Source organism: Acipenser ruthenus, chromosome 29, assembly GCF_902713425.1.
Source record: "Acipenser ruthenus chromosome 29, fAciRut3.2 maternal haplotype, whole genome shotgun sequence".
NCBI classification, from domain to species: Eukaryota; Metazoa; Chordata; class Actinopteri; order Acipenseriformes; family Acipenseridae; genus Acipenser; species Acipenser ruthenus.
Genome location: NC_081217.1, coordinates 435,001 through 457,500, shown reverse-complemented (window position 1 = coordinate 457,500; position 22,500 = coordinate 435,001). Strand labels below are relative to the sequence as shown.

Here is a 22,500-nt window from a genome sequence, read left to right as displayed (position 1 = left end):
TGTCTTTACATAGTAGTTACTTAGTAAATACAGGTGTGCTTACACATCATTACAATGTTAGTATGCATCATTACAATGTACTCAGTGTGTAAATATTTTTGCACCATATACTGTATGTAAGTACAGAATAGGGTTAGGGTTAGGGATATGGTTAGGGTTAGGCATGTTGGGATAACTGACTGCAGTAATTATTGCAGAAGTAAGGGATTCTACACTGTGCATGCCAAGCCTTCAGCACTTCAATCCTCCAGTTTCCATGGGAGGAAACAGAGCTTCCTGTGACTTCTCTTCACTTGACAGCCCTCCAACGATTTTAACCCCCTCTCCACTATTTCTAGAAATCCTGTTTCCACAAATATCCTGGAGCTCTACGTGCCAACAGTCTCTAGTACATTGTGTATTGTGTTTCGGTTTTTAAAACAGATAAAAATATGTGCTGTATCTGTGGTTGTGTGCAGAATTATACTGCAAGTTACTGTATTTTTAAAAAAATGTTTTAAATAAAAATAACCTTTACTATTGGTGAGACATAAGCAAACAGAAGAAGTAACACACAGCAAAAGAACGTATTGCTGAGGCTCCACCAGACATGCTCATTGAACCTGAGAGCTTCGCTTTTGCACATTTCCATTTTCTTGTCAATTTGCTATAACTGAAAACATTTCCAGATCACACATGAGTAATGACCCAGAGTGAGAGCTGACAGAGACTGTGATGTGCTGTTAAATTGCTTCCAGATATGGTTATTGACATTTCCCATTTCATGAGATGTTATGTTCATGTTTGAATGGCAATAGGAAGCTGTTTGAGAACCCGCCTGTGCAGAAAGTGGGGAGGCTGGCAGGACTGATCTCGGTTATTTAGAGAACCACAGGACGTGTTTATCTTTTATATCACATGTAGCAGGTTTTTGTATTAAATGATCCCACTGTGCTGAAGTTGTGACTCTGGCCAGATAAGATCCACACAGATAAGGCACTGAAACAGGAGGTCCCCGGTTCAAATCCCACCTCAGCCACTGACTCATTGTGTGACCCTGAGCAAGTCACTTAACCTCCTTGTGCTCCGTCTTTAGGGTGGGATGTAATTGTAAGTGACTCTGCAGCTGATGCATAGTTCACACACCCTAGTTTCTGTAAGTCGCCTTGGATAAAGGCGTCTGCTAAATAAACAAATAAAAAATAATCTGAAACAGCACAGCTCTCACGATGGAGCACTGAGTTGTGTTTCAGCCTTGTACAGTGTATCTATTGTACAGTGTATCTATTGTACAGTGTATCTATTGTACAGTGTTATTTGGGGGGACGGAGGGCGGGGGTGAGGGTGCAGGGTGATTAGATAGTAAGTTTAACACATCAACGCATCATACCATATCGTGTCCTAGTCTCTTCATTCCTATTAGTCCTGTTTCCTGAGATGGACCGTGTGTTAGTCTCTTCATTCCTATTAGTCCTGTCTCCTGAGATGGACCGTGTGTTACTCTTCATTCCTATTAGTCCTGTCTCCTGAGATGGACCGTGTGTTACTCTTCATTCCTATTAGTCCTGTCTCCTGAGATGGACTGTGTGTTAGTCTCTTCATTCCTATTAGTCCTGTTTCCTGAGATGGACCGTGTGTTAGTCTCTTCGTTTCTATTAGTCCTGTCTCCTGAGATGGACTGTGTGTTAGTCTCTTCATTCCTATTAGTCCTGTTTCCTGAGATGGACTGTGTGCTAGTCTCTTCATTCCTATTAGTCCTGTTTCCTGAGATGGACTGTGTGCTAGTCTCTTCATTCCTATTAGTCCTGTTTCCTGAGATGGACTGTGTGTTAGTCTCTTCATTCCTATTAGTCCTGTTTCCTGAGATGGACTGTGTGTTAGTCTCTTCATTCCTGTTAGTCCTGTCTCCTGAGATGGACTGTGTGCTAGTCTCTTCATTCCTATTAGTCCTGTTTCCTGAGATGGACTGTGTGTTAGTCTCTTCATTCCTATTAGTCCTGTTTCCTGAGATGGACTGTGTGTTAGTCTCTTCATTCCTGTTAGTCCTGTCTCCTGAGATGGACTGTGTGTTAGTCTCTTCATTCTTATTAGTCCTGTTTCCTGAGATGGACCGTGTGTTAGTCTCTTCGTTTCTATTAGTCCTGTCTCCTGAGATGGACTGTGTGTTAGTCTCTTCATTCCTATTAGTCCTGTTTCCTGAGATGGACTGTGTGTTAGTCTCTTCATTCCTGTTAGTCCTGTTTCCTGAGATGGACCGTGTGTTAGTCTCTTCATTCCTATTAGTCCTGTTTCCTGAGACCCACCTGGCTGATTTATTGAGAGCTCCTTGGTTTCACTTTTAATCATTTTTTTATGTTTCCACAATCATGTCAAATTCAATGTGTCAGTTTAAATGGCTCATAATGAAGGTAATGCTGCTGCTGGCAGGGGGTTGAGAGCTCAGGGAATATTTTCTTTTGTTTTCCATACTTTAATAAGATCACAGGAAATGAATCCCCACCGCTGGCATTCTGCTTCATTTTCCTAATCGTTTCCAGATGGTTGTAATAGATCTGCAGTTGTGTTTCCAGAGGGCTTGAACAGGTATGAAAGGGAGGGTGCACTCTGTTCTGATAACCCCAAGCCCTGCTCCTGAGCACTGCAATAACCAGGGCTAACAGTACTGCTTTTCATACACAAGTGAAGGATGATAAAAGGAGACGCTGTCTTGAACACTTCCCATTCGGATCAGTGTCTCAGTATAAATGCTGATCCAATATTTCTGTAAGTATATGTTTGTTTATGTATTCATTTTGGAATTACAATGGTGTAACCAGAATAAATAAAAGCAAGGCTCTTCAAGTAAAAGCATCTTGTCTGCAACGCTAGGGGAGGCGTGTAGTTCTTTGTGGAGTCGATGCTCCTGCAGCGACAGGATCCCCATGAAAGAGGAGTCTGTTTGTATCTATTATTCTTGTCTGCAACGCTAGGGGAGGCGTGTAGTTCTTTGTGGAGTCGATGCTCCTGCAGCGACAGGATCCCCATGAAAGAGGAGTCTGTTTGTATCTATTATTCTTGTTTGCAACGCTAGGGGAGGCGTGTGGTTCTTTGTGGAGTCGATGCTCCTGCAGCGACAGGATCCCCATGAAAGAGGAGTCTGTTTGTATCTATTATTCTTGTTTGCAACGCTAGGGGAGGCGTGTAGTTCTTTGTGGAGTCGATGCTCCTGCAGCGACAGGATCCCCATGAAAGAGGAGTCTGTTTGTATCTATTATTCTTGTTTGCAACGCTAGGGGAGGCGTGTAGTTCTTTGTGGAGTCGATGCTCCTGCAGCGACAGGATCCCCATGAAAGAGGAGTCTGTTTGTATCTATTATTCTTGTTTGCAACGCTAGGGGAGGCGTGTAGTTCTTTGTGGAGTCGATGCTCCTGCAGCGACAGGATCCCCATGAAAGAGGAGTCTGTTTGTATCTATTATTCTTGTCTTCTTCTCTCAAGGGGGGCGGCAAGGTCACTGAGCCCCCACACTTGAGCCTTGACAAGCATCCCCACTGCTCTGAGTCCCAATCAAAACCATATGGGATAAGTCAATAAGCCAGATGGGAAAGGAGCTAAAGTTTCTTGGTATGTTCTGCTGGGGGGCAGTGTATTTATATATAGTCATGGTCTTCCCTCCTGTGCACATGAAGACTCTTAATAAAGTTCAATGCACGGAACGCCATCCCTAGATTCAGGTATAAGGCTTTTAAAGGTGCGACCCAAGCAATAAAACAGCCAGGGAAAGCAGCTGTTTTCATTACTACCAGTGACACTTTAGTTTACAGATCTGTTTAAAGCGATGATCTTATGACAATCTATAGCCAGGCTGTCAATTAAGTTATCCTATAGAACCGATTAGTGAGAATAAAACAATACACTTTTGACATATTTTTTTCCTTAAAACATTTTTGTTTATGAAGTTATGGATAAGGAAATTAAATACCATAAAATAAAATAAAGCTGAGGGATTGTGATTTCTACCCATAGAGCATTATCTGTGCGTGTGTGCGTGCAGGCTCCCTTTAAGCCTGAACGTTGCACATCTATTTCCCTGCGTAGCAGAATGAACATAGTTTTGAAGGTTAGCCATCATTTACCCATAATTACAAACTCAAGCACAATAACTAAGTTAGTTCTGCGCCACACAAATCTAAAAGCAGTCCAACAAAAAAATCCAACAATATCAGGGTTTCTTTGGAGAAGCTAGAAAAGTCACGGTCTGTCAGTACGACAGACTCTGGAGAGCCTGTCTGTTTGTTTTCTTTCTCCATTACTAATATACCTTTTTTTGTGACTCTTTAGCTTGAGCTGAAAAATCTGTGTGTCTAGAAATAGGCAATAAAAACAGAATACAATGTCCCAGAAGGGAAAGGCCTGGCCCAGGGCCTGTGCTCCAAACACAGCGCGATCCCCTGGGGCTCAGCGGGGGACGGCAAGGCACAGCAGCTGTTTAAAGTCCCAGACAGGCGTTCATGGTGGGGTCTCCCTGCGTTCCCATACAGAACAGGAACTGTGACGGCACCTTCCTTCCTTCCTTCCTTCCTTCCTTTTGTTTTATTCTTATTCACTCGACGGTACAGAAAACTGAAAGGCAGCCAGACCTTGGGATTTTATTATTATTTCATTTTCCAGTAAAGAATTCCGTTTCAGATGAACGGCACTGTGGAAGACACAGACACCATTTCAAAACAGCAATCTCGGTGGCTTGGTATTTTGCTCTTTTTCTTTCTCTTTATGCTGATTATAAAACAAGCCAAAGTGTGCTGAACAACAAGAACTCCATAGCATGTAGAACACCACTGTGGGTACAGTACTAGTGCCCTGTGCATGCAACCTTTATACCTAATTACATCAGAAATCTAACGGACAGCATTTCCTCAAGAATGTGAGAGATGTTTGGAAGGAGAGGGAGGCTTGTCCCTTGTCAGCACACTCGCTGTTTGCTCGTCTCCTGGAATCAGAAGATACTCTGTTAATATTGCACTGCTATGAAACCCAGGTCCTTTAACTGGCACAGTTTAGTGCCCAGAGAGGATCACGGCTAAATGGCACAGAGTGGATCTCGAGGTAACGAGATGCCCAGTCAGTTGCTGCCTTTCATTTAAACACTTGTTTGTTTGCACAGGGGTCCGTGTCTCCTGTAAAAACCCGACTGTCTGGGCTGGAGACGGATCAAAGAATGAAGAATGAAATATGTAGAGCAGTAGCGAGAGAAATGATTTTCTGAAGTTCCACAGAACTATTTGATTGAATAAGCTTGCCAGAAAGTATGAAAGTTTCATATGGAAAGTCCATCTGTGATCCATCTGAAAAACATACAGATTGTAAATATAGAATCCATTTAACACTGCAATTAAGGGAGGTAGGGGTCTGTGACCCAGATTCTTTACAATGTGCCCCTTTATAAAAACGCAGATGCGCACACACACACACACACACACACACACACACACACACACACACACAGACGCACACACACACACACACATACACACACTCTCACATAGACACAGACACACACACACACACAGACACACTCACACACACACACACACAGACGCACACACACACACACACATGCACACACACACACACACACACACAGACACACACACACACACACAGACGCACACACACACACACACATGCACACACACACACACACACACACAGACACACACACACACACACAGACGCACACACACACACACATGCACACACACACACACTCTCACACAGACACAGACACAGACACACACACAGACACACACACACAGACGCACACACACACACACATGCACACACACACACACACTCTCACACAGACACAGACACAGACACACACACAGACACACTCACACACACACCCCCACACACACACACATACACACACACAGACGCGCACACACACAGACGCACACACACACAGACACACACACACACACTCACAAACAGACACACTCACACACACACAGACATACTCACACACACACACACACAGACACACACTCACACACACACACACAGACGCTCACACACACAGACGCGCACACACACACACACTGCACTGTACTGTACTTATACTTTGTGTTGATTTTATTCATCTGAAATACAAAATCCTAATACTAACCCTAACGCTTTTCTGATACAATTGTGTACTTACATCTATCATGTACGTATATTTACTAAGTATCTAGCATGTAAATAAAACAGTAATTAGAGACACTTAATATAAAGTGTTACCCAATTCTCAACTGTAGAAGCCTGAAGTGTTCTTTAATGTACAATATCAGTGACTGTCTCTTGAAAACAGCCCATCCCATCATACAGCATCAATAACAGAAGAGAACATCACACTACACTGTAGCACAACTATGAGAGCCCACAGCAAATCTTCTATTTGAGATTAACAATGTATCTAATGAGCTTGAAAGTGCACATGGAACAGATTAAGTCAATATTGCATCTGGTCAGATCGCTGCGTTTTTATTAGCATTAAAGTCTCAGTTCAGCTGAGGAGCAGATACTGTATATTTATTTTCAAATCCAAATGTTACTGCGCTGAACCTCGGAGCAGCGCCTGACCCGGCGAAACGGAAATCCAGAGCTTTTTAACGTGAGAGGAAGAGATTCTTGAGAAGAGCATACGCAAGCAAAGAGTTTGACTCAGGGACTGAGAATGTGAGCATCCTGGCTTTAGATTCCTGATTAAGGGGACGGAGAATGAGAAACTGTCCTCACCACCCGGGGTTTCAATGGGAGTAGCTTGGATCCGGAGTGTCTTCCAGGGAAGCAGGTGTAGGTTTAGCTCTAAGATGTGCTGAACAAGCCTGGCTAGAACCCAAGCAGCATGTTTCTATTGTTCTATACAACAAATACTGTTAAGAAAACAGAAATAAACAACCCAGTCATTTCATTTCGAGGCCTGAAAAGCAAGTAGCACAGATAAAAGAAAAGAGAAGTCTTGGTCGTTGACTTGTGTAGAACAGGTTTATTTTCTTGTCCCTGATTGTTACTTTAAAGCTGGCCAGAATCTGTAAAACTGTGTTCTGCATTTTCCATAGTTACTTGCTTCATTTGTCACTAGATGGTCCTGCAGCTGAGCCCTGGGTTTCTTTCACAGTCTCCAGCCTCTTGCAGGTTTGATGTCTCATTTATCAGCGCTCCCTTAAAATAAAACAGCGCAGTTATACATGCCGCAGCTGAAAAATGAGTTCTACTCAGCGGATGTGAGCAACATAATTCATCATGTTTTGCTGCTGTTTCATGTTATTGCTGTGAGAGATAATAATGTCAGACTATAAACTCTGTTATAATCATGGTTTTAAGAATATCTGCATTAATTACTGATAACAATGTCAAGCTGGTTTGATCTTGCCAAGGAGACACCGGCCATGACAAGGCTTTCGTATTTAAAGTAGCTAAGCGAATAGTTCAGTAGAATATCTAATACACACAATTGCCCAAATTGCATATCTATTCATTGTTTATTAACATGTAACTTAATTGGGTAACACTTTACAGTAACTGCCTCTAATTACTGTGTATTTACATAGTAGTTACTTAGTAAATACAGGTGTGCTTGTACATCATTACAATGTTAGTATGCATCGTTACGATGTACTTAATGTGGACATCTTTCTGCACGATGTCTGTGAGTGCACAATTGTATCAGAAAAGGATTCTGGTTAGAGTTAGGGCTTGGGTTAACCAAAAAAAAATGTACACATTAAGTGCTTTGTAAGTATGCATAATAACATTATAATTACATGTCAGTACACATGTATTTACTAAGTGGCTGCTATGTAAATATACAGTAATTAGAGACACTTCATGGAAAGTGTTACCCTTAATTACATGTTAATTAAATACTGTAGAAGCTATGAATAGCAACAACAAGATGATATCCAACCGTCCCGTTTATACAAATACCAACCACTGTGACAGGAGAGGACTTCCTGAGGAGTGAGGACCCAGAGAGGCTGTGGGTCTAATCCCTACGTTATTAAAAAAAGAAACTGACCATCCCGTCTGACTCAGCGTCTTCAATCTGCCGTTTCTATCTTACTCTCCTCTCTAATACAGCAGCAGGAAGGGGACTGGAGCTGAGGCTCTCCCTACCGTGAACCCCTTCTTTTTCAGCTGCAGTTTTAGTGTTTAGTGGTGCTGTGATTTCAAATTCAAATCTAGCAAGTCATCTCATTTTGGAATACGCTAAATTATTATTATTATTGTCATTTGACTATTTAGCAGACGTCTTTATCCACGGCGACTTAGCCAGACAAGGGTGTGTGAACTATGCATCAGCTGCAGAGTCACTTACAACAGCGTCTCACCCGAAAGACGGAGCACAAGGAGGTTAAGTGACTTGCTCAGGGTCACACAGCGAGTCAGTGAGTGAGCCAGGATTTGAACCAGGGACCTCCGTTTTCTTTAACCACTGGACCACACAGCCCTAATTACTGTGGAAAAGCAAAAACATCACAAAGAGTTGTCTATCTTTCTGCCTGGATTTTATTTTTTGTTGCCATGCTTTAATGATTCAACATGGACTGCTTTCCAAGGTCACGCAGCTCTGCTTCTTGAGATATTCTACATCGTTTTTCAGTAACTCTGTGAAGATGATGACAGGATTACTTTCCCTGACTCACTCAACAGAATGTCACCAGTGTTGTGAAACTCCAGCCCTTTCCATGCTTGATTTGTTTGTTCTGGCTCAAAGAGACAGGAAAATTGCTCGTTTGCGTAGGACATGCATCATAATAATCCGAGCAATGCTTTCTGAAAATTTATGTTGATGTGTCTGATTCTGGCTGCATTCACAGAGCGAGTGAAGCATATTGCATCTAAACATCAAGCGAGGCTCTAACTAGCAGCACTTATGAATAATAATTCTCTATATTGCTATTTTTAAATTAGAAACATCGAATCAATATGACAGGGAGGGGGGGTTGACACAGAAAAGAGCTAACAAAAAAGGGCTAACGTGTTGAAAAGTCACACATAGCCTGTGTGCTGCTCTTAAAGGATCCCAGTGATTCAGCAGCAACAATTGGTAACCGATTCCATCCACTCACCCTGTGTAAAGAAGTGTCTCCTGTCCTCCCCCTCTGTTCTGAGTCTTTCTCCATTCAGTTTCCAGTCCTCTGGTACTAATCTCTGCTGTGCTTAAAATATTGGCTAGAGATCATTTATTTCAACTCCTTTCAGGACTTTAAACACTTCAGTTCTTCCCCAACATGTCTTTCCTTTATGTTGAAAACCCCAAACCAGGGCAAGGTGACCCCAACTTAACGTTATATTGATCACTCCAATCCCCAGTCTTGTGCTTTGCATAAGAATGCCTTTCTTTCTCTGATTTGTTCCTTTGCAGTCGCAGGGCTTGCTCAAGGTCACACCACACTTCCTTTCTTCATTATGGGGGAGACGTGCCGTCCTTCAGGGCTCTGTGTTGTTCTCACATCCCCCACGACACAAGCAGTCTATCCCCATGAAGACCATGCCTGAGTCCAGTGTTAGCAGATGTGTGCTTTTCATCCTCTCCTTTCATTCCTGTACAGTCTCCTCAGTGTGCAAGTGGGCAGGACACGGGCTCTCACATCCTCTTCAGTTCTCAACCTTTGAGCACCATATACTGGTAACACTTTCCATGAAGTGTCTCTGATTACTGTGTATTTACATAGTAGTTACTCTTAGTAAATACATGTGTGCTTACACATAATTACAATGTTATCATGCAGAGTCACAATGTATTTAATGCATACATTTTTTTTGCAAACAGATTGACACATTAAGTGCATTGTACCTGTGAGTAATAACATTACAAGTAAGTGTAAGTACACATGTATTTATTTATTTTTGCTGTACATGGTGTATTATTTTGTAGCTGTGCATTTAATTACATTTATTAATTTGAGGCTATAAATTTAATATGAAATTGATATCAACCCAATATCAGGGTCGGTACCACAAACGTTTGTCCAATTGACATATTGGGTGTTTAGTTCGGCACGCGAGGGTATGCTTATCAGGAGTGCTTCAGGATGAAGAGATTCCTGGGAAGAGTCCCTGAGGTCTCTCTCTCTCTCTCTTCACTTCCTAACTCGCAGAAATCCGGGGTGAACTTCCCACAATGGAAACATTTCCACAGATCCCTGAGGTGGAATTATACAGAAAGAACGACTCGAAAAACGAAAAGTGGTTCTAAAAATAATAATAATAATAATAACGAGCCGGACAACTAAATGTATTCACGGCTGCCAAACTTTATTTAAAAAAAAAAGAGGTTTAATAAAACAGGTTGTATTCAGGGGAAAAAAATCTCTCTACAATTAAATGAAACTATATCAAATTCTAATAGTGAATAAGCTGATGGATAAAAAGAGATGATGGATGGCAGAGATGGGTGCGCTAATTCCCATGCTGTACCTCCTGAGCCCTCCATGCAGTGTGCACAATGTGTGCCTGTGTGTGTGGATGAGGCATGCAGGATACAGCACCCACATCACTGTTTTCTTTAATCAAAGTGATAGAATACTCGCCGTCATCAATCATGCAACCTTTGAAGCACATGGAAATTGACAGACACAATGATGGCAGCAGTGCCTGGCATTATTTCACATCAGATATGACACTGAATTGGGCTGCGAGCCTTACTAAATATTATTTAAAAAAAGAAACGGGTAATGCTTGATTTTACATGGCTACGAATCTGAGTTCTGCATTGTTATTGTGAGTAGAGATCCCAGCAGAACATCACAGCTGCCTGTACTGGATGAACTGGACCAGAATCCTAGCAGAACACCACAGCTGCCTGTACTGGATGAACTGGACCAGAATCCCAGCAGAACATCACAGCTGCCTGCACTGGATGAACTGGACCAGAATCCCAGCAGAACATCAGAGCTGCCTGCACTGGATGAACAGGACCAGAATCCCAGCAGAACATCCCAGCTGCCTGCACTGGATGAACTGGACCAGAATCCCAGCAGAACATCACAGCTGCCTGCACTGGATGAACTGGACCAGAATCCCAGCAGAACATCACAGCTGCCTGTACTGGATGAACAGGACCAGAATCCCAGCAGAACATCACAGCTGCCTGTACTGGATGAACAGGACCAGAATCCCAGCAGAACATCCTTTGAATTCCTTTTTTTTTTTTTGTAACTATTGTTGTTTGACAAACACACACCACAGCTGAACTGACTTCAAAGATTGCGAAGAGGAATGTTGTGTTGTGTTAATGTCTTGCGCTTGGCTACAGTACAACTATAAACAATCTGCTGACTGTCCTTTGACTCCAGTGGGGTCAGGACCCAGGACTGGATGGAAAAGGATCATTCCTTCTGTCATATTCTTAAGAATGAATGTTTCATCGGGTGCTGCAGACTCGATTGCTGAAGCCTCTGCACATTCTCACCACTAGAAAACCAAAGCAGCCCATCCAAAGGGAATGAGGTGTGCAATGGATGAAGAAAGCCCTGGCTGAGAAAAGAATGGACATATTCCTTTCTTCTTGCTCTCTGTGTTTTACAGCACACGGTACGCCACTAGTACTGGGTGTGGTCAGAAAAGCTGGGTCTGTTGCTGGTTTGCTCGAAATATAATTGCATTTTTAAAATCCAGCTCTTAATAACCACACACAAACAATCGCTTCATATTACAACTCCATTTGAACATTTCCAAAGCTACGCATCGACGTGCATTATGATTTGAGATGCAGTAGAATCACAGTCAGCTGATTCCTGGGTGTGACTGTGAGCTCTATGAAGCACATACTATGCTGTGTGTGTGTTCTATAGGGTGGGTCTGAGCCCTGGAAGCACAGCTCATTAATCAATCCCAGATGTTACTAAGCCATCGTGACATGTTTAAACTATCTTTCAGGAATCCCTTTCAGGAATCCCTGCCTTGATTTTTCGGAGAATGCCAAGTTGCCTTTTCTCCAGAACGGATCAAGCTAGGAAGGTGGCTAGTGCACTGGGATGAAACCTGCACACACAGGACACATCACCCTCTGTGGGGAAATGCAATGCATCCAAAAAGCTGCAGAGCTCTTTATATCCCCAATGAACTTCTGAACATTTAGAGTTGGTAAAATAGGTCCAGTGTCAACGTCCTCAAAACTAACGGCAGCCACGGTGCCCCCTGGCACTAAATAGCATTCTAATTTCCTTTACACAAATGCCCGGCACTACAGACCATGCAGTAAAGGCAATTTCAACCACTCTGCTTAATGGGACATGGCACCCTGATGCAGTCTTTGATGATACACTGTAAGGCAGTTATGTGGCTTGGTTCAAAGCCATCAAAATAAGCACAACTTCAAATGGCTTCAATAATGATGCTGAATAACATCTTAACTTGTATCAATCAGGCTACAGACGAAATGCCACTTTTAAAATCGCCCACACATGAGCTTGGAATGATGTGCGAATGGCACCTGGCAGCAGCAGACGAAGCCCACGCTGCTTCAGACACTGCTGCGGAGAGACAGACTCCCTTCTGTTGCTATAGTTTACTTCAAGGTGGACAGGCTGAAGTGTTAGTGCTTTTGAAAAGACTCAGCGAGCCCCATGTCTTTCACACCACTGTAGCGCATCACTGCACGGGCGCTGACCCTCTGCATGCAGGGGTCACTTATCTCTACACTGCTGGGGTGTGACAGTGTCAGCTCGCTGGGCTGAGCTGACCCCCCTCCCCCGACATCCTCTTGGGAGGTAAGCCTGGACCCAGCAGCCCTTACCAGAGCTGCTTGAGCCACCCTTGGACCTGGGATCTGAAGTACATCTGCACGATACAAGTGATACCATTTGCATGTACTGGATAACAGTATGCACAGTTGTCACTTGCAAGCTATCTAAGTGCCTTACAAGTTTTTATCATTAACATTACAGAGGGAGGTAAGGGATTGCTGCGTTTAAGCGTGTAGAAGCTAAGGGTTTCTTTAGTAGTGCAGGAGAACAAGAGGATGTTTAGTCATGGAGGAGATGAGGAGCGCTCCCAGATGTTAATGTTACTGTCTTTGTCTGTAATGAATATGATCCCTATTCAAACAATCTAAAGAAGCTGGCTTTAGATCTAAAACTAATGCAAAGCTAAACTAATTACTACTGCATATTTTTTAGTTTTGTTTTATATTCCATTCGGGAGAACAGCAGAAAGTAAATAATACCAAACTAGCCACAAATTAGCCACAAAGCCACATTAGATTTGCAGCAAAACAAACAAACACATTTTTATTAAGTGAATCATCTTGGTGAAAAGCAAGAACAAAAACCAAACCCAATAAAGTCGTCTCTTTGGGCAGCGCAGCAGCATCCTAAACCACAGCCACTCAGAGTAAAGCCAGCGTGTTCCTACCTTCTGCAGCCACTGAGTGTTGTTCTCCATGGCGTGCTCCAGGTGCTGCAGCTTGTGCAGTGGGTTCTCCGCGGAGGGTGCATCCCTCTGCAGGGCGTTTCTGCTGCCATACTGGTCCTGCGCCCCCCTGCAGTTCTCCAGCTCGGGCAGCACAAAGGTGTAGCTGCACTGCCCGTGCTGCACCCGGTGCAGCCTCCTGCGACTGCCATCCGCCCCTCCACGCTGGGCACTGCCCCCCGAGGAGGCTGCTGAGACACATGCAATCAGCAGGCTCACACCAATGCAAGACAATTGCATCCTTTAAATCTGACACTGCCTGCAACACTGTATTACAGTCCTTTACAAGTTATTTAAATCTGACACTGCCTGCAACACTGTATTACAGTCCTTTACGAGTTATTTAAATCTGACACTGCCTGCAACACTGTATTACAGTCCTTTACGAGTTCTTTAAATCCTGCATGCATGCACACTCGATTTTGCTGTTAAAGTTTTTTTTTCATTGCTGTGCAGATGCCCTGTTAAACTTATTTTCTCTGCTTCCTCTGACTTGCTTAAACTCTCCCAGAGCTCTGTCTCTGTCTCTCTCTCAGGCAGGAGTGACCCACGGGCAGCCTGTGGAAGGAGCTGTGGATCAAAATGCGTGCTTCTGTCTTTACAAAAAAAAAAACAGAAAACATGCCTCCCTCCTATCCCACTACTGTGGGGTCGAGTTTCAAAAGTGACCAAAGTGAAAAGCACAGCCCCTTATCTCACAGAGGGAAGGCTTGCACCTATAAAAATCAATCATATCAGCTCCCCATTCTCATGTGTCAGTCAAATGGTAGAGAACACACAAACGTGCCTGCTTCCTAAACTAAAACCATGGCCATGCTCAAATAAACCAAGCTCATTAATCACAGATGTACTAAAGCAACAATGATTCAGGGATTAGGAGACGAAGGTGAAAGAAACTGAAATATCCTCAGAAAGTTCTCAGAAAAATTTGTTCTAGAGCGTTCTAGGTGTCTTGGCATCTGTTCAAAAATGTTTGTGAACCATAATAAATGCGAGCGGTTTCATGTATAAAAATGGCAATTGGCTGCACTAGTCCACTGGCAGGGGTCGTGTTTTAAGGGATCAAACCCTTTAAACGTACAGCATTGCAGCTGATCATACCTTTCCACTTGTATTGCTTTATGTCTGAAATATAAATAAAGATTGCTTTAAAAAAAACAAAATCACCCCCATTTTCTCTGGGAGTCTTCTGCACAATAATGTTTGGCTCAGCTCCCCACAAACTATGTGAGTTCCCAACACAGAAACCCATCCTAAACAAGTAAGCCTTTGAACCAGGGGGACTGTCCCAGTGCACAGTGCAATAGGAGAGTCTGTTCTGTCCCGGTGCACAATGCAATAGGAGAGTCTGTTCTGTCCCGGTGCACAGTGCAATAGGAGAGTCTGTTCTGTCCCGGTGCACAGTGCAATAGGAGAGTCTGTTCTGTCCCAGTGCACAGTGCTATAGGAGAGTCTGTTCTGTCCCGGTGCACAATGCAATTGGAGAGTCTGTTCTGTCCCGGTGCACAGTGCTATAGGAGAGTCTGTTCTGTCCCGGTGCACAATGCAATTGGAGAGTCTGTTCTGTCCCGGTGCACAGTGCAATAGGAGAGTCTGTTCTGTCCCGGTGCACAGTGCAATAGGAGAGTCTGTTCTGTCCCAGTGCACAGTGCTATAGGAGAGTCTGTTCTGTCCCGGTGCACAATGCAATTGGAGAGTCTGTTCTGTCCCGGTGCACAGTGCAATAGGAGAGTCTGTTCTGTCCCGGTGCACAATGCAATACCAGTAGGTATAGAGGAATTACATAAATAACTTAACAAGTTAATGTAACCACTGAGCAATCTTTCATCTGCTCAACAAAAGCCCCTTGGACAGCAGCCCTGGCACGTCTTACAAGATGCAATATTCAAGCAGAACCTACATACACAATCATTTCTACTAAGCCGAGCTCTCTGGTAAACGTTTCTACCCAGTCAGAGAGAGAGAAATAAATAAAACCATCTCTTCCCAAAATGCTTCAGTTCCACTGGGCAGCTAAACTGAGGCTCTTCACTGTGTGTCCTTGGCATTCATTAAAAGTGTCCTCACCCTTACTCGGGGAGAGAGAAACAGGACTGCAGCAGAGGACCCAAAGCAAACAAATACATACAAACACTCTGCTCCCTCCCGGGTGGAAGGAGGACAGAAACACAAAGAGTATTAGAAACAGAAACACAAAAAAGACACGACCACAGCGAGAGAAATCTCCTTCATGAGCTCCATGAAGCAGTGTGAGCACAGTCTCTGTGTGAGTAAGCTGAGCGGCTTACACCTGGAAAGTGCTCTAAAAACCGTTGAGTCACTCTGATTAGACTAGCCCAGGACTGTGCCACACGTCTCGTTTGCTTTGTAAAGGGATACGCCTTCCTGTAGAAACCTTACCTTTACCATCCTCAATAAAGCATACTCTGAAATCCTAACTGTTCATTGTACAGGTAAGAAGCACAAGGTGCCAGTAGTAGGACCGCATATTACAAGAAACACGACCGCTTTTTACAGAGTCCGATTAGTAGTGATATCGGACTAGCTAATGTTACCTTCAGATAAGGGAGTCCAGTATTACTGCTAATCACCGTCTGTGAAACTGGCTGTGCAATTAGCTTCTTTCACATTTCAAGATGTTGTTTTTTTTTTTCATACAGCCCCGCTGTACGCAATCACTGCTTGTGTTTAATATGGCTTTTATATTCCCTGAGATAGTTTTATAATTGGCACAGCATGTATCAGCCAGTCTCAGCATATCCTGTTTGTAAATACATATGATGGGAAGATCTAAAACGATATATATACCAGGATTAGAACAAAATAAAAAGGACTATTTTAAGGACCCAAAAACCATTGCCCTTAAACTTTTAAACCAGGTAGAACTCTGAGCTCTTTATTGTATTTCAGGCTGTAAATAAAGGACCCTTAACTACACTGTTCTCAGACTGCAGTTACATGTGTAATTACTTGGTTATTACATTGCTTATAACCACATCACATGAGTTAATACAGCGTTGTTACAAAAGACGCTTGCAAATGCCAACATTTTTCATGTTGTAATTAAAATGTTGTTGCACTGTGACTACACGACTAGAGGTGTAATTACTTAGTTACTGCACAAGTTAGGACAGTTATGACAGTGTAATAATTAGGGACACTTAATGCAAAGTGTTGCAGAAGCGAGTTAATATCAAGCCATGTGTTTTAATCACAAAGCCAAGCAATATTTAGAAAGAATGCACCAGTCAGAAACTACAGCCAAACAAACTATACAAACTGAAACCACCTTTCAGCAAAATGTGGAAGAGAACTTCTGTTCATGGTTTACTTCTAGACTGTACACAGAAAGACTTGCTTAACCCCTGAAGCAAGCAACAGAAAGATCATTAGGGGGAACGAGAACCAAGCACCAGGCAGAGCGTGACTCTCATTGTCTTTAATAACCGGGTTAATCAACAGAAAGATCATTAGGGGGAATCAAGCATCAGGCAGAGCATGACTCTCATTGTCTTTAACCTGGTTAAAGCTGGGACACCTGGGGTCCCATTCACAAGATCTTAAGTGCTGAATTACTTTTAAAAACATGGTTTAAGTCTGTTTTATATGAATGAAATAAAGTTTCATATTAACAAATCTTTACTAGAGTAGATTTGATTTAGCTGATCAGAGCACACTGTTCTGCGGAGTGTTTCCAGCGTATTGATCAGGTCCGAGGGTTCAGATTGTGGGGTTGTTAATTAATTAAATTAATGATGTCCTCTTCAGACCCGTTGCAAGATAATTAACAAATGTCAATTCTACAGCCAAACGATACAAACGATTGTGCAGTCTCTAGTAGTCCAAATAAACAGAAGAAATCAGAGGGATGGAAACAGCTGAGAGAGAAATGTTCAGCAACTGGACCTATAACTCATAAGAGTTGTGTTGACTGGATCCCATGATGCAACCATGATTGCAATGAAAACACCATTAATCCCACCATACCTGATGAGTGGCACGGTTCATTAAACTGGTCTACACCAAAGCAAAAGTGAAGCAATCTTGCCAGAGGAACACCAGCAAAGACATTATTCAATGTCACAAATTATTTTCTAACAAAATAGTGGTGTGTCGCAGTTTCTCATTGTCATAACTGTTTATGTTGTTATTAATATAATATACGGTATAATTGCTTTATTCTCGGATGGTGTAATAGTTGCCAAATGCTAACAAAGCATGGTTATTCTGTAGCTCGCATGCAGCAGCTGACAATGACACACTGGAACAGTTATCACTGGAGTATGCACCCCCTCCCCTCCACCCCCTCCAAGACCACACTGGGAACACTGTAAGAGATCAAAGGGACGTGCTGAACTTTCACATAACTCTGGCTGAATTCATAGACCCCCATTAGCATTTCATAGACCTGGATGTGGCTGATTTGACGAACCCTGACTAATCTTGGACTGCCTGATGTTAATAGCAGTATCTGAATCCTGATCTACAGAACAGGCCTCTTCAATTTAAGTTCAAATGCCCCAAACTAAAGTGCTATCAACATGGTGTCAGCGAGGGAGAGACTATGTAAATAGGGAGGTTCATTTGAAGCAGCGGTCGGCTGGCGTTTTCTGATGGGTTTCGATGTGTGTGCGGTTAACGTTTCAACACCACGTGCCAACGAGGGCTGTCCTCTGATCCAGAGCGGACTGGGTTGAATTCTAGAACAAGCAAACATCACCGCCCTCAGCACTAGCCCCTATTAATCACACCAGTTCTTCCATTTATCATTATTATCTGTATTATATTTTGTCATGAGCAAGCAACTTACTCGTTTAGCAAATTCCTAAATAATCTCCTAACGGTAGTAATCATGGTGCAATCACAGAGACTTATGGCTCCCATTAAAAGGAATGAGGTTTTCAAGTATTCTAGGATTGGTGCCATACATGTATATGTTAACATCCAGGACCTCTCTTTATTAACAATTTGCACTGACTCCAAAGCCTGCCTGACTGGACAGATAGAGAGCCTTTGCTTTGATAAAGCTCAGCTTTGCTAAACGTGAGAGAGTGGCTGCTGGACGAGCCCCGGCCCTTTGGAACAGTCTGCCTCCTCGTTCTCTGAGGAGTGTTTGGTTCCTCTGACTTCTACATGTTCAGCTTCTTTCTGTCCCTTCTGTAACAAACTCAGCATCAGTATCTACTTTATATCTAACTGAACTGCACCGGTGTGCAGAAACGTCACAGTTCTGAGTCGCAGGGACCCCCAGCGAGCAGACAGTGTATTAACATGCAGAGAGGATGCATGGTCACAGCTTGCCTCTATTGAATTTTTTATTAAACCCAAAAGGTTATTTTCAGTGTTAAAAATACTTTCTGAATTAGTACCAGACTCTCTTTTATCTTTTTTTTTCTCATATGCTGTATAATGCAAGACCCACAGTGATAATAAGAGTCCCGACACACACAGTAGACCCCCCACCACTACCCCCCGGCACGTTTAATGAGCTCCTCTGTAGAAAGCCAGCATTGTAAAGCTGTTTAGTACCCCTCTGCACAGCAGTAAGAAGTGTAGTTCCAGCTCCCTGTCTCACTGTCTATGTGATGAGGCATGAGGCTGTCAGACACCATGATTGCTAGTGTGGTCTGAAAGCATGTGCTGTATATATTAGGCTTTATTGCCTAAATCAGAACTTGCAGGTTCCTGTGTCTTCTAATCCTGAACACATCTGTTTCTTAATAAATGACTCTTACTATCAACCTCAGGGGCAGAGAAGAGGGAGTCAAGTGCAGCTGTGCACCTCAAATCCCTACGCAGTCCAGACACATCAATCTGACGATGACAGAATGGACAATGCCCTTGCCTTCTTACTCAAGCAGGACATCTCATTGGTCAGCTTCATCAAGCCTGTGCCAGTATTGCAGTGCCATTCATTTACAGGTGTGCTAAAGCTTCAGCTCAGATGAGAAATGCTGAGGCTACTGTAACAGTGGGCAGGCTGGTGTGATGTTCAACACATCCCACAACACTGCCATTACACAAGCAAACAGCTCACAAGCAGAAATCCAGCACATCCCACAACACTGCCATTACACAAGCAAACAGCTCACAAGCAGAAATCCAGCACATCCCACAACACTGCCATTACACAAGCAAACAGCTCACAAGCAGAAATCCAGCACGTTTCTAAATCCCTGAGCTGTGCATTCAGGGTTTGGCAGCAGGCTCAGCAGCCATAAACATTTGTTTCTTTTGATCATTAATCATCATTAAATGCTCAGAACAAATGCAGGGCACTACTGGAACAGCCACAACACTTTATTGGCAGTAGCGATAACAGCAAGCCTCGTATCACCCTGCACTTTGAGCCTGTTGTGCTGGTGCCCTCTGCACGCTACGCTTCTCTGCAGAGATAAGATCATGGAAAGGGTTGTGATTGCTCACATCAAAGAGGGGATGGGACCTTGCCTATCAATCCCTGCTGTATATTAAAAGCTTGGACAGGGCAATGCAGATATGCATGCATGTGCTTGCAAATATTCATAATATTGTTCATAGATTTACATGTGCACATGTGCAAGTGTGGGAGACCACAGTGAACGTGTTTGCAAAAGTAATTTACTGTACAAGACTGATCATTTTTAACAGCAGACGCCGTAAATGAGGAAAATGTTTCTTCCAGGTTTAATGACAGTATGCAAGGAAGTTTAATGGGGTCCAGCTATATCACAGAGAGCAGAAGCAGTCCTTTAGACTTACAGGTACTACTGTGATACAAGCAGCTGAACAGAACCCCCCGGTAAATAAACCACATCACAGTGCATCTAACACTAAGGCGTGGCTCTCAGTTCCACGCACATGTAACACAGAAATGACTTGGTAATTATCTGATAAATACAGTGTAGTTAATGCCATTAATGAGACCGCATGTTTCTGTTACTTTGTTAGCAGTGTGTGACCCTATACAACGAGTAAGGATTAACACATATTAAGGGTTAGCAATAGTTACTATGCAATTACTGCATTACACCACAGTGTGAGCTCACTGTATGAAATACAGCAATTATAATGAATACATGCAAGAGATATATTATTATTATTATTATTATTTATTTCTTAGCAGACGCCCTTATCCAGGGCGACTTACAATTGTCACAAGATATCACATTATACATTATTTCACATTATACAGATATCACATTATTTTTACATACAATTACCCATTTATACAGTTGGGTTTTTACTGGAGCAATCTAGGTAAAGTACCTTGCTCAAAGGTACAACAGCAGTGTCCCCCACCTGGGATTGAACCCACAACCCTCCGGTCAAGAGTCCAGAGCCCTAACCACTACTCCACACTGCTGCCCAGATATAACTACTGACTATACAATGCATTCAATGTAAGGACCTCCAAACTACTCTGCAGTCCTGACAATTACTCAGTAACTATGCAACTGAACACGTGATACTGTGCATAGAGACACACTGGGTGCTGCTGTAGCATGCAGGAGGTAAAAGATCTGTCATTGACAGTAAGCTATGATACTGTGCATAGAGACACACTGGGTGCTCTGTCACAGACCCTGCTTTAATTGAATTACAGTCTGCAGAACCTCATCGATTCCATTCAAAACTCCATCACAGCCGCTGGTATTTAAAACCAGGTTTCACAGACCCTGCTCTAATTGAATTACAGTACAGAGCTCAGACACATCTGACATCACGTTAAATCAGGATCTACTCCATGATGTAATCGCAAGCGCATCCACATTTTAATTTTTTTTGACACTTCAAACATGATACATTTTCCCTTTCCATAATATATTGAGTACATTTGAACTGGGTGTTTTCTAAATGATCTAAGTCAGAGTGACTGTAATCCAGACACAGTCTGCTTGGGTTCACGCTCTTTATGGCAAGCGTTGAAATTGTTTCTGTAACAGGAACGTTTTATACCCAAGCGATACGCAGCTTGGAGAAACTTGAAAGGTCTTTTGATTTGCTTGGGGAAAGAATCCATGTGTGTGTGTGTGTGTGTGTGTGTGTGTGTGTGTGTGTGTGTGTGTGTGTGTGTGTGTGTGTGTGTGTGTGTTTTGGACACTGTAGTGATTGATAAACAGTGAAGAGGGATTTAGAAACCCAACCGCAGAGACCTAGAATAAAGAATAACATTTAGCCAGCGCAGCAGCGTGTCACTCACAGGAGATCGGTTTTGATCGTTCTTTAATCTTGGCTGGATAAATATTGACTTTTTTTCAATCAGTGTCAACGGTCTGGGGTTCAGTGTGCTGGCTGGGCAGGCAAGAAACGCCCAGCCATTTGCCTCCTGATTTTTAAAATGGTTATGAGATGATTGCCAGAAATGAAGTAACTTTTACTCTTGCAGATAGAAAGCTGAGCTGCGCCGGTGGCTTTGTGAGCCTGTACTCTTGCAGATAGAAAGCTGAGCTGTGCCGGTGGCTTTGTGAGTCTGTACTCTTGCAGATAGAAAGCTGAGCTGTGCCGGTGGCTTTGTGAGTCTGTACTCTTGCAGATAGAAAGCTGAGCTGTGCCGGTGGCTTTGTGAGTCTGTACTCTTGCAGATAGAAAGCTGAGCTGTGCCGGTGGCTTTGTGAGCCTGTACTCTTGCAGATAGAAAGCTGAGCTGCGCTGGTGGCTTTGTGAGCCTGTACTCTTGCAGATAGAAAGCTGAGCTGTGTTCATTACACCCAGTCAAGAGCTGGTTGGGCTGCAACATTCAAGCACTTCACAGAATTATTAAAGGTTGAACAGAATGTAATTGTCCAGTTAAATAGTGAGGTTTGGATCATGGAGCAATGCTGCCACCTGGTGACTGAAAGACGTATTGCACGTGATATACATTTTTTAAACAAACCTATTCACATGTATTCCTATTTTGTTTATATTATTTAAAATTTTTCTAAGCTTGAACAATCTTTGGTTAGATTTACGTGGAATGTTATATATTCAACCTTTTTCAAATAATTACAAAAACTGTCAAGCCAGAACCATACAGTTTCCATGCATGGCTAAAACCAGGATATCGTATTGCAGTTAACCCTGAAGTGTAAAATCGATCTGCTCTTCATGGCCTAGAGCT

The 22,500-nt window shown here is 42.9% G+C and overlaps 2 protein-coding genes across 3 annotated transcripts in view; both read right to left on the bottom strand.

Moving 5' to 3' along the window:
- Positions 1 to 14,036, bottom strand: part of LOC117433653 (angiopoietin-1-like) — a 35,506-nt gene extending 21,470 nt beyond the window's left edge. The window contains exon 1 of one of the 2 annotated variants that reach the window (XM_034905979.2): positions 13,362 to 14,036. In XM_034905979.2, the coding sequence (XP_034761870.1) occupies positions 13,362 to 13,658 (297 nt within the window). In that variant the 5' untranslated portion in view covers positions 13,659 to 14,036. Of the gene's footprint in view, positions 1 to 9,073; positions 9,321 to 13,361 lie in introns of those variants that run through there. The other variant, XM_059004029.1, reaches the window with a different exon arrangement.
- An 8,196-nt stretch (positions 14,037 to 22,232) lies between these two features.
- The window catches only part of LOC117425591 (R-spondin-2), a 22,259-nt gene continuing 21,991 nt past the window's right edge, over positions 22,233 to 22,500 (bottom strand). The window contains exon 5 of the mRNA XM_059004030.1: positions 22,233 to 22,500. This exon is cut by the window's right edge and continues 2,857 nt beyond it. The gene's annotated coding sequence lies outside the window, so the exon portion shown is untranslated.